Source organism: Protopterus annectens, chromosome 15.part0 (genome assembly GCF_019279795.1).
Source record: "Protopterus annectens isolate FY-2018-M chromosome 15.part0, PAN1.0, whole genome shotgun sequence".
In the NCBI taxonomy this organism is placed as follows: Eukaryota; Metazoa; Chordata; order Ceratodontiformes; family Protopteridae; genus Protopterus; species Protopterus annectens.
The window spans coordinates 623879416-623892469 of record NC_056749.1 but is presented as its reverse complement, the minus strand read 5'-3'; the positions used below and the strand labels follow the sequence as shown (position 1 = coordinate 623892469).

Here is a 13054-nt window from a genome sequence, read left to right as displayed (position 1 = left end):
ACCTGCCAGCAGATTACCCAAATGTAATGACTGCAACAGTGAATACACTCTAACATCTACATTTATGGTAAGTGTATGCAATTGTACTTTTCCTCTCTTGCTTCCCAAATGTCCGGCCAGTATACAAAAGCTTGTAGTCACTGCTAGGTACGTGGGATGTCTGACGTTGGCCTAAGAAGCATGGGCCATAAAAGTGATGTCTGCATGTACCTTTCCTCAGAACTTCTCTGCCTCCATTCGAACGTCGGCATTCCTGTCATCTTTGCTTCGGATCTTCGCTAAAGATAAGTACCCTGTTGGGATGTTTTTTGATTACTTTTGTCACTGCATGCCTGTTAAGATTACATGTCATCCAGGAGGGAAAATGTGAGTGCAGTTGTCAGATCCTTATAAGGATGCCCACAAACTTTGCCTCTTCTGTCTAGGGCCTAAGCATGACCATCTCTCTTGTGCAATCTGTCAGGTCTTCGTGCCCAAAACCCCACTTAGCCGACTACATTTTTTAAATATATATTTAGAAAATCAATGTCTAAAGTGCTTAGCCCTAGGAATGGAAGGCTTGTCCTGTCAGCCCATGGAACCTCCTAAAAAGGCCAATGTTTTCAGGTCTGAAGTTGTTACTGCTGACCCTCCTTCATACGACATCCCTCCTGTGGCCAATGTTCACCTGGAGGACTGCACAAAGTCTGCTGATGTAGGTATACTGGGTACCCTGCGGGATGCCACAGAACTTCAGGCAGAAGGCATGTCTGGAGAGGGTTTGCAGATGTCATCTTGTGATGTTGAGGGGGAACCACAGGTTCTGGCAGCTGCCTTGATGGGCCTTCCCTCTGGCTGTCACCCTATGGAATATAGGCCTTATCCAGACCCTAGGCCTTCTTGCGGCCCTATGCTTCCTAGGCAACCTTTTAAAAAGAAAGCCATGTCTAAGTATCTCTCCTCACCTCCTGAAACACAACCAGATTGGCAGTTTTTTTTCTCAGAGCCTTTTTAATGCTTTCATGGCTCTAAGGCCTGCCATGGCTGGATCCCCACAGGCCAGGCCTCCTCCTATTAGCCCCAGGCTAAGGATGCTATCCCACTTGAAGGTGAGGATTCCTCAGACTCCTCTTCTGAGGACTCTCTCTCTCATTATTCCCAGATGCCCTCTCTTCTTGGTTATGCCTCCCCAGAGGAAGTATCTGTTGAGGGTGATTCTTCATTTGAGAACTTCACCTTTGGGGAGACTATTACCAAAATGAGGGAATTTTTTTTAAGTGGGATTTCTCAGAAATGACTGAGGTACAATAAAAATAACATGAGCTCCTGCAGATGGAGATGCCTGCTCCTTCTGCAATTCCTCCTGTATTACCAGCATTCTTGGATGCCTTTAGTGCTGACTCACTTAACCCTGATTACCAACCATGTGCACCCAGGAGACCTGACAGGATGTCCTTCAAGGATGCATCTGCAGTCCTTACAAATGGGTTGTCCTGTCGTCAGGCAGCCCTTCGGTCGGCCGGATTCCAAAGTCTGGGTCTGGCCTCGGCTGGTGTCGCACTCCACCCGACGTCATTGCGGCAGTTCTTCGGGTATAAAGGCATCAGCCGACGCCATTTTCCTCGGTCTTTCTTGCCGTGTGGCGCCCGAAGCAGAAGCTTGTTCGCAAGTGCCGGTCGGTCAGATCCAGAGATTACTACTACCGAATACTACTTCGAAGACTTCTATAAAGCTAAGTACCCCGTTGGGGACTCTTTCTTGCCTCAGCCGATGTCAGAGAAAGTTAATAACTGTTTATCTTGTGGGAAACAAATACCTCATAAAGATTTCCACTCCTATTGCATACATTGCTTAGGCCCAGACCACGACGTAGCAGCTTGTCTAGCCTGTGCTTCTTTTAACCGACGGACGCTTAGACGTCGCTCGGACTTTGCTGAACAGATTTTCGGCTCCGATTTTGCCTACATTATGCCGTCGGATCCTCCGACTACGCAAATAACCAAAAAGCGCAAAGAAAAGGACAGACATTCGCGGTCCGCGGTTCCGGCTGAAACCGCGGTTAAGCAATCCACGAGTGTCTCGGTTTCGGCCGAATCCGAGCAAGTGGTTCTTTCTTCAGCCGATAACTTGCCTTCTACCGAGGCCTCTTCTATCCTGGTAGAAACGGCTTCTGAAATCCAGCCTTCTGTTGCGATTTCACAGGATTTATTAGACACCATTCCACTAGATATTTCTACCCCTGCACGTGGAGCTGCTAGGCCTCCTCCAGCTATGTCTATTAAGGCCTTTGCCAGGGCTAAAGCAGCCAAAACTTCCAAACCTGTGCCTGCCAAGCCCCCCCTCTCACAGGCCCAGCACCAGCTCCCATATGCTTTCTTTGGCACAGGACCTCATCACTTTAATTCGTGGATCCCAGCCTCATCCAGACAGGGCCTCTCTCCCTCCTCCAGAAAAGAGGCCTAGAGCAGAGCCCCCTGAGCCAGTAGCCACAGATGATTCTTCTGATGATTCAGAACATACAGACCCTCCTGAGGCTTCTTATTCTCCTTACGAAGACTCTGATGCTGAGGAGTCCATCCCTTCAGCCTCTCCTCCTGAGGAATTTTCCTTTGGGGAAACCTTGCATGCTATGAAGGAACAATTTCAGTGGCAGGGCCAAGATTTCTCAGACTCTAGAAAAAGGCTTAGGACCTTTCTGCACTTACCACAGCATAGGCCTTTAGCTATTCCTCCAGTTCTATCTGTTGTTGATGATGCATTTAATGATGCTTGCACTACTCCTGATACTTTACCTCCGGCTCCTGCTAAACCAGATAGGTACTACAGGGTCCCGGACACTCATCACCACTTATATAAGGCCCCTTTTGCAGATCCAGAGACTATCTCCCAGGGCCCTAAAGCTGTAGCAGCTACTTCTTCTAAAAACCCCCTCCCCTCTGAAAGGGAATCCAGGTCCTTAGAGAGATGGGGTAAAAAAGTTTACACCTCTGCTACCTTGTCAGCTAGAGCTTTGAACTGCCAATTTCATATGATTCAATATCAAGAGTTTATGCTTGACCAGTTGACCAAAAAGCTATCCTCTGAAGAATCTTTAGATAAAAAGTATGTTCAAGAAATGTTACATAACATACAGCAGGTTAGTAACCATTCTTTAAAATGTGGCTATGATGCACTGGAGGCTTCCTTTAGATCAGCCATGACTGGCACAGTTATCAGGAGGCATGCATGGTTGAAAGAGCAGGCATTACCAGACCATGTCAAATCTAAGCTTTTGGATGCACCTATGGACAAGGTCAATTTATTTGGTGCCCCGCACAGCAGGTTCTGAAAAGATGGAAGAGAAAGCAAAATCTGTGCAAACAGTAAAAGATTTCTTACAAGTTCAACCTCCAAGGTTTAGCAGGAATTGGCCCTCCAAGAATTGGTCCTTTCCGGACTCCTCTAAGGCACAAAGAGGCAGGAATAGGCTCTAGAGGCAGAAACCAATCCAGGGGTGCCTACAGGGGTCGCCAGTGGCAGGGTAACAACCAACGAGGCACGGATACAGCCACCACCACTACAACAACTCAATCACAGTGACTTATGGTGGCACCGCCTACCAGGGAACAACTAGAAGCACCCTTAGGCGGAAAGCTAACATTATTTTCAAGAAACTGGCACTGCATCACAAGAGAAAATGGATTTTGCAGACTATAGACAAAGGTTACAGGTTCCATTTCCATACACTACCAGGAAAGAGAGGAATGCCAAACCTACCACCTTCTCAAAGGGCAGAAGCTCTAAAACAAATATCTCAATTATTAAGAATGCGTGCTGTGGAAAAGGTACCATTTATGGAGCAAGGGAAGGGATTTTACTCCAGGCTCTTCCTGGTACCAAGAAAAGAAAACAAATGGAGGCCTATTCTAGATCTGTCCGCTCTAAACACATTCTTCATTGTTCAAAAATTCAAAATGCTGACCCTACAGCAGCTTCTTCCCATGCTGGGTAAGGAGTCTTGGCTGGTAACTCTAGATCTCAAGGAGGCATACCTGCACGTCCCCATAAGACCAATTTGCAGAAGATACCTCAGATTTCTTGCAGGATCAGAGCATTATCAATTCTCAGCATTGCCCTTTGGCTTATCTACTGCGCCCAGAGTGTTCACGAAATGCCTGGCATCAGTAATCGCTCATTGCAGACTTCAGGGAATTCAAATCTATCCCTACCTGGACGACTGCCTGATACAAGCGGACAACAAAACAAATTAACAGAAGACTTACAAAGAGTCATCTACCTGCTACAAGCCCTGGGATACACAGTCAATACAAAAAAGTCAAGGCTGATTCCATCCCAAATAATAACCTTTCTGGGTGCAGAACTGGACACATCAAAACAAATGGCATTCCTAACTGCAGAAAAGAAAGAGCAACTTCCTCTCTATTTCTTGGCATTAACAAAGCAGAGCCATCTAACTGCAAGAAAAGTGCTACAAGCTCTAGGCTTCATGGCATCCTGCATAATTCTGGTCCCTCATGCCAGGCTTCATATGAGAAAGCTACAGTGGTACCTAAAGAATTTGTGGTCTCAGCACAAGCACAGCCTGGAAACCAAAATTCCAATGATCCCATGCCTGAAGCAAGAGTTCATATGGTGGGCTCAGGCGTGTCAATCAAACACAGGACTACCCTTCTGCAAAAGTCAACCAAGACAAACTATCACGACAGATGCCTCAGACCTCGGTTGGGGGGCACACATGATGGACAAGTGCATTCAAGGCCCATGGACTCAAGACCAACTGCATCTGCACATAAATCTAAAAGAAATGATGGCAGTAAAATTGGCAATCCAGGCATTCAGACCTCTTCTCCACGAAGGCCAGCTGTTGATAAGGACAGACAACACCACAGTTATGTGGTACATCAACAAACAGGGAGGCACACATTCATACCCCCTATGCCGGCTGGCACTAGACCTATGGGATGTGGCTCTGAGCTACAACATTCAGTTACAGGCAATTTATGTACCAGGGAAGGAAAACATTCTAGCAGACATATTAAGCAGAACTACAACAGATGCCCACGAATGGATGCTGCATCCGGACATCTTCAAAGCCATCACAAGAGAATGGGGATTACCACAAATAGACTTGTTTGCATCCCCATACAATCACCAGTTGAAGAAATTCTGCACAAGGACTTACCACCCACTTGCTTGGAAGGTGGACTCCCTATCCTTCAGTTGGAAAAGCCTGACAGCATACGCATTCCCACCACTTCCTTTGATGCACAAGGTGCTTCTCAAGATCAAAGAGGAACGTCCGATGATCATTCTGATAGCCCCAGACTGGCCAAGACAACATTGGTACCCACTGCTGAGGAGCATGTCCCGGGAACAAATATGGAAACTGCCCCTGATCCCATTACTGCTGACACAGAACAACTACAACATTCTGCATCCAAACCTAAAAACTCTTTAGCTAACTGCCTGGAACATTACATAACAGAAATTAACCCAAATTTATCCCAAAGGGTTAAGGACATAATCCTGGAGGCTCGTAGACCTTCAACAAGAAAGAATTATGCAGCAAAATGGAAAAGATATCTCATCTGGAGTACTGCAAAGGGGCAAGATGTGACACTGGTGAACATAGCCAATATCCTGGAGTACTTGGCGGAGCTCTACCACACAGGCCTGTCCTATTCCTCCATCAAGATACATCCATCAGCTATTTCAGCACAATACAGCTTGGATCCTCCTGTCTTCTCGCATCCTCTGCTCAGACAGTTTCTGAGGGGAATTAAAAATGTAAAACCTCCCAGGAAACCTCCATTGCCAGCATGGGACTTGAACTTTGTGCTAGAAAAACTGACTCTACCTCCTTTCGAGCCAGCAGCTACAGCAGACTTGCAATACTTATCCTGGAAGACTGCCTTCCTGCTGGCAATAACCTCAGCAAGAAGGGTCTCTGAACTACAAGCATTAATGGCAGTACAACTCTTCCTGATCTTCCATCAAGATAGTGTCCATGAGAACAAATCCTACATTTATGCCTAAGGTGGTATCCAGAGTCTCTTTAAATGAGGCTATCCACCTTCCTACATTCTTCCCCAATCCACAGAACAGGGGAGAAAAGCTCTTACATACCTTGGATGTACACAGGCAATTACGCTACTACCTGGACAGGACAAAAAACAATAGAAAAACTGACCAGCTACTGGTAGCTTATGCAACAGGAAAAGAAGGAAAACCAATTTCAAAACAGACAATCTCCAAATGGATAGGAAATTGCATTAGATTTTGTTACTCCTACCATGGAAAGAAAATTCCAGAGAACATCAGGCCTCACTCCACAAGGGCCGCAGCCACTACCACAGCTTTCTTACAAGGAGTGGCTACCAAGGACATTATAGAGGCTGCTACTTGGACCTCCGTGCATACATTTGCCAAGCATTATAACTTACCTCTATACTCTAGATCCCGTGCTGGTTTTGCCACTGCTGTTTTGCAAGGGATCCTGACTACACCATAATCTATTCTCATTTCCTCCTCCCCTAGTTTAGCTATGGTATTCTACCCATTTGTAAGGACTGCAGATGCATCCTTGAAGGACATAGTACAGTTTTGTACCTACCATAAATGTAGATGTCCGAGAGGAATGCATCTGCAGTCAGGATTACCCACCCTCCTTCCCCTCTGAGGTACTCCTAGGGTACTTACCAATCTTCAGCTAGCTTGGGGGGGATCTATTATGGTGTATTTGTTTGTATATATGTACATACATGTTTATTTTGTGTGTTTGCTCTCTACTATTTGGAAATTTTGGCATTCATCCAAATTTAGCCTACCAAGAGGGCACCTGGCATCTGGGGCAAGAAACACTGAGGAAAATGGCATCGGCTGATGCCTTTATACCCGAAGAACTGCCGCAATGACGTCGGGTGGAGTGCGACACCAGCCGAGGCCAGACCCAGACTTTGGAATCCGGCCGACCGAAGGGCTGCCTGACGACAGGACAACCCATTTGTAAGGACTGCAGATGCATTCCTCTCGGACATCTACATTTATGGTAGGTACAAAACTGTACTTTCTACAATGTTCTTGAAGGGGCTACATTTTTGGTTAAATGCCCAGTAACTGACCCTGCTACTGTCTCAGTCTTTGCAAATAAACCATCCAAATTACTGCCTTCTACTTTGGTCCTCCCCACGGACAAGGACAAGTAAGGCTGTGGAGCACCTTTGTAAGAAGGTTTACACTTCCTCTACTCTGACGTTCAGGACAGCGAATTATCAGACCCACATGGCTAAATATGAATTGGCTCTTTTGTCCCAGGTCACCTAACTCTTGGCTTACCTCCCAGACCTAACTTCCAAGAGACCAATTTCTAACCTCAATCTCTCCTCTCAAGTCACCAGGCATTCTATACTTTGCAGCTATGATGCTGCAGAAGCCAGTGCTAGATCAGCTGCCTCTGCCTCAGTTGTGAGATGTTATTCCTGATTTAAGGCTTCAGCCCTTACCCAATGATATTGGGGCAAAGTTAATAGATGCACCCTTGGATGACTCATCCCTTTTTGGTTCTAAGGCAGTTGAGCTCTTCAAGGCCCTTCAGCAGAAAGGAAAAGAGCTTGAGCATCTTTTTGTCTTGCCCATTCTCAAATTTCATAGGAACTACCCATCAGAGAGAGTGTTCGTAAGGAAACACTCTGCTCCAGCTTCCCTAGCTAGAGACAGAAAAGGTGCAAGGAAACAGCAGACTTCCCTCTAAGTCTGCTCAAATGCCTACTCGGAAAACTCTTTCTGGATAGGGCAGGTAGCCTGTGACTACCTACCTTCACTGTCTCCTCTCCTAGACAACATTTTCCTGTCCCTAAGACTCCCTCATTGCCCTTTTGGCAGCTCCTCACATCAGACAGGTGGGGTCCTAACCATCATAGAAAAGTGCTACTTTTATGTCCTGGGTCATTTCCCCCTTTCATAGAGGGATTCCCCAGCCACCCAAAAACCAGCTGCATCTTTTCTATCCAGTCATAAACAGCCTTCTGTCTCAAGGAACCATACAAACCGGTTCCTCTAGAGGAACAAGGGAAAAGGGGTTCTATTCAAGACTCTTTCTGGTACCCAGGAAGTATGGGCCTTGAAGGCCTATCCTGGATCTCTCCCATAAACCTATTCTTAAAGCCTCCCTCCTTTTGCATGTTCTTCAAACCCTCTTTCCCCTACTGATAACTCAGGGGTTTCTAGCCACTTTAGACTTAAATGATGCTCATCTCCACATACCTATCAAGCCCACCTACAGGAAATGTCTGTGTTTTGCTGTTGGCTCATCACACTTTCAGTTCTCTGCCTTGCCCTTTGGAGACACTACTGCTCCGGGGTCTTCACCAAATGCCTGGCCCCAGTAGTGGCCTTCTGCAGAGTCCAAGGGATCCAAATTTTTCCATACCTGGATGATTTTCTGATTTAGACAGAATGTCCCAGAACCCTACAGAGCCAACTCCTGCAAATCATATTCCTACTGCAGGCTCTAGGGTTCTGCATAAACTTTCTCAACTCCAAACTGAATCCCTCCCAGGACCAGGTTTTCTTGGGTTGCAGGATAAGGACAGATGTCATGAGGGCTTTTTTTTCCATCCCAGAAAGTGGAGACCCTGACCCAGCACCTGGCAGCTGTCCTCAAAGGCACTGTTTTGACAGCCAGACAGTACCTCAGGCTTCTGGGCTATATGGCCTCCACTATTCTCATGCTTCCTCTGGCAAGGCTGCACATGAGGAAATTGCAGTGGTACTTAAAGTCCCTATGGACCCAACACCCTCACGCCTTGGACTTTGTCATCCCCTTCCTCCCATGTCTGAGGAAGGAGATTCTGTGGTGGTTGATCCAGGTCACGCTTGACCAAGGACTTCCACTGCAACCCCTTCCCATTGTCCAGGAGATGTACACAGATGTCTCTGATTTGGGCTGGGGGGGCTACTCTGGGCAGCCTGAAAGTACAGGGCATATGGTCCCACAGGTTCAGACAGGAACACTTCAACATCAGGAAAATGAGAGCTATCATATTTGCCCTGACAGCCTTTCATCATACCCTAAAACAAGGGTCCCTGAAATTGTTCAGACAGTACTACAGTTCTTTGATATGTGAGCAAACGGAGGAACCAAGTCCTGTTTGCTTTGCAGACTTACTCTTCAGGCATGGGATCTGGCAACCCAACACTGAATAACTCTGCAGGCAGTTTATATTCCTTCTGCCCAGAACATTCAGGCAGACACTTTGAGCAGGCCTATGTCACAATCCCATGAATGGGTGCTTCACAGGGATGTGTTTCTGGACATCGACCACAGGTGGGGTACATCTCAAATATATCTGTTTAACTCCCCCCTAAGCAGACAGCTCCCAGTATTTTGCACCAAGCTTCCCAGTCCCTTAGCAAGGGCATCTGATGCCTTATCTTTCTCATGGAAGGGGATGTTTTTGTATGCATCCCCCCTTCCCACTAATATAAAAAGTCCTGCTGAAGATCTAGCAGGATAGACCAGTAATCTTGCTGGCGACTCCCTTTTGGCCAAGACAGCATTGGTTCCCCACTCCTGCAATTAGCCAGGGGAAATCACCACAAGCTACCTCACAAAGTGGACCTTCTCGCACAGGACAAGGGATCCCCTGGTTCATTCCCACCTGGAATTTCTGAACTTAACCCTGTGGGTGATAGAATTCTGACCCCCTTGAGACACCTTTTCACAGAGGACGTGCTTGCAGTCCTGCAAGAGGCCAGGAAACCTAATACTCTGAGATCTTATCTGTCTAAGTGGAAGAGGTTCTCCATGTGGTGTCAGCAAAGACGCATTTAAAAACAGAGGTCCCACTAGTGCTGTCCTACCTGTTTGAACTGCTCCAAACAGGGTTGGAATATACTTTGGTTAAGGCACACCGTGCTGCAATTTCTGCCTGCTTGCCTCTTGATCCTCCTCTAGCCTACCGTCTCCCTTTAAAGATATTCCTTAAGGGAGTATTACACCTCAGACCCCCGGGAGGCAGATCCCTCCTCCCTGGGATTTGAATTATTTCCTAGAGAAACTCACTGTGGCCCCTTTGAACCAGCTGCTAAGGCTTCTCTGAAACATTGTGCCTTTAAAACTGTACTCCTGGTGGCCCTCACAGTAGACAGACCAGTGTCAGAACTCCAGACCCTCATGGCAACATCTCCTTTCCTCGTCTTCCACGGGTAGCGCGACCCTGAGGACCAACCCCTCCTTTATGCACAAGGTGGTGAATGAGTTTTCCCTAAATCAGGGTGTTCTCCTGTCCACCCTTTTTTCTAATCCCCAAAATGACAGTCTTACATTCCCTTGATGTTCACAGACCATAGATTTTATCTGGACAAGACTAAGGCCTTTAGGAAATCAGACCAGCTTTTTTTTCTCCTTCTACCCCAGAGCCCTGGGAAAGGCGATGACGAAGCAGGCCATTTCAGGCTGGATCTCAAAGGCTGTATCCTTTTCATACACATTCCATGGGAAACCGCTCAATTCAAAAGTTAAGGCCCACTCCACCAGAGCCATGGCTTTGTCTGAACCCTTTTTCAGAGAATTGAACACTGCTTCCATGCTTGAGGCGGCTACCTGGTCATCTGTCCACACCTTCACTAAACATTACAGGCTGGATCATGTCTCCAGATCCAGAGTGGTGTTTGCAAGGGCAGTCCTGCATGACTTTGTGGAGAATAGCTCCATTCTACCTCCCTCTTCTTCCCTGTGAGCTATGGCACTCGCTCAACAGTTGGAATACTGCAACATGAGAATAGAAGAACCTAGAATAGTTGTGTAGAATCTTATCATAACCATAGAAGTCCTTCTCTTCCATGTTGCAATATTCATTCCCTCCCACCTTCCCCCTTCTGTCAATCTAAACTGTTCCTTCCCGAGTGGCATAGAGCTTGTGCAGCTTTCCTAAGACTGGGTCCGACTGGGGGATTCAGTTCTGAGGAAAGGTACATGCAGACGTCACTTTTATGGCCTACACTTGCTAGGCCAACATAAAGTCCCATGTACCTAGCAGTGACTACAAGCTTTTGTATACTCGCTGGATGTTCGGGTAGCAACAGAGGAAAACCCAACAATTGGGAGTACTGCAACATGGAAGAGTAGGACATCTATGGTTATGCTAAGATTTTACACAACTATTGTTAAGAAAAAAGACTTGCCTGTAATGCAGAAATAAATGTACTTTTCAGGGTATCGTAAGTCTCCAAGTGATTTTTCTGGTAAGTTTTATACTGCCAAGTTAGAAAGTGGCTTTTAAAGCAACAATGTGCCATTATAGTTCGCAACTGTAAAATCTGACCGCTAAATCTGTACAAACCTCTGTTGTAATGTCTAAATGAGGATGGAGAAGGTAGGTTCATCTTGTTTTTTTCTTAATGCTGATTCCTAATTAGGTACGTCAATTTTGGAAAAATATACTGAAATGCCCTTGTCTAAGTTACTAATTGAACAAAAACAAAAGTAATTTCTGTTTTGGGGAAACCCCTTAACAAAAAAAAGTAGTAGTGTATTTAAGAATTGATATCCGCATTTTTAACATAGTACAAAATGTAAACAATGAAGCATGTTTTCTAAGGCTTGTACTAGCAAATGTTTTATTGTCTTGGTTTATGAAGTGTACATTATACAATACAGCAAGTTCCTCCACATGGATTTTTCCCATAAGGAGGTGATGCCTAATGTTAGTTTAGACTTTTGTTAATGAATGCTGACTACAACTAAGTTCTATGGACTTTTCCCTTGTTTCATAGGAAAAGTGATAATGGGTTTTGAAATGAAACTGGGCTGGGGAAAACCAGTTCCCATCCCCCCACATCCTATATACATCCCCCCAGGAATGATGGAGCACACAGTGCCACCTCCCCCATCAGGTTTACCGTTTAATGCCCAGCCTAAAGAAAGGCTGAAGAACCCAGAAGTGCCTGTGCCTCCAATTAATTCTAAGGAGGAATTTGACCAGGTAAAGTTTGTGAATATGATGAGTGTGCATGTTGCTATGCTCAAACATTTGTCTAACTTAAGCTGTTGATATTTAATATAGTAAAATATTCAAGTGTTTTGTCTGTGTATATTGTAATATTACCTGTTAGTCATTTGTTTTTTCCTTGGCATTGTACAAGTGTTGGCCTTCCATTGAGTCTGGCTGGTTCAATCTGCTAACCAGTTTGTTGGCAGGACTTCCCTTGAGACAGCTAGATCTGCATTAGATGCTAGTACAAAGTAGTAAATGGCTTTATGGGTTAAAAAATGCAGTACTATCTAGCATTTGGATATTGTGACAAGCATTCATTAAATGACAACCAACTTTTCCATTTAGTCCTGCTGGACATCTGCTAATACCGTTTGGTGGTAAAACTTCTTGGTCTTTTGACTAAGATCAAACGTATGTTACTTTTTCTGTTAATTGCTGTGGTGGGAGTACAAAGTAATATGCATTTGAAATAGAAAAAGAGGTGATGTGTAAAACACATACTTTAGTTGTAATCATTCTCAGTTTTGTATGCTTCTCAAGTCCTTGTTTTAAATATGGAGAATTTGTAATTGGTCTTCATTAAATGAGAAGGTGGCCTGCATAATGTGCTTGTAAGTACATTTTTTTTGTAAAAAGGTTTTCATGTAGTCTGTTTTGTAAACTTGGGATAACTGGTTGACGTCTTCTAGATTTTACATTTTTTTAAACAATCTTATGCCTCCACCCCCACCCCACCCCCCAAGTTGAGATTTTCAGGTTGGGTAAGGAGTTAACATTAAAATCTAGTATTACAATTAGTACTGATTTTGTTTTATGGTTTCAGAGGTAGTATTCTAACTATTCTAAGTAATTTAGAAACAAAGGTTTAAAATGCTGTTCATGTTTACACAGTGGTCCTTGGAACACACAGCTGACACTTCTCTGAGACAAGTAATCAAATTACAGCCTCTTTACTTAGGCAGTGTTTCCCAGACTCCTTATTTCCTTTGTGAGGGACTGTCTCACCATTGTCTCACTCTTCTCTTCCCACTGACCTGAATTACTGTTTGGCCTATTTGTAGCATTTGAAGCTCTTGCTG

General features: G+C 45.2%; 1 protein-coding gene across 1 annotated transcript in view; it reads left to right on the top strand.

Annotated features, from left to right (window-relative positions):
* LOC122789862 (U2 snRNP-associated SURP motif-containing protein-like) overlaps window positions 1-13054 on the top strand; it is a 1539784-nt gene that overhangs the window by 620659 nt on the left and 906071 nt on the right. The window contains exon 10 of the mRNA XM_044057296.1: window positions 11755-11963. Within this exon, the coding sequence (XP_043913231.1) occupies window positions 11755-11963 (209 nt within the window). The remainder of the gene's footprint in view (window positions 1-11754; window positions 11964-13054) is intronic.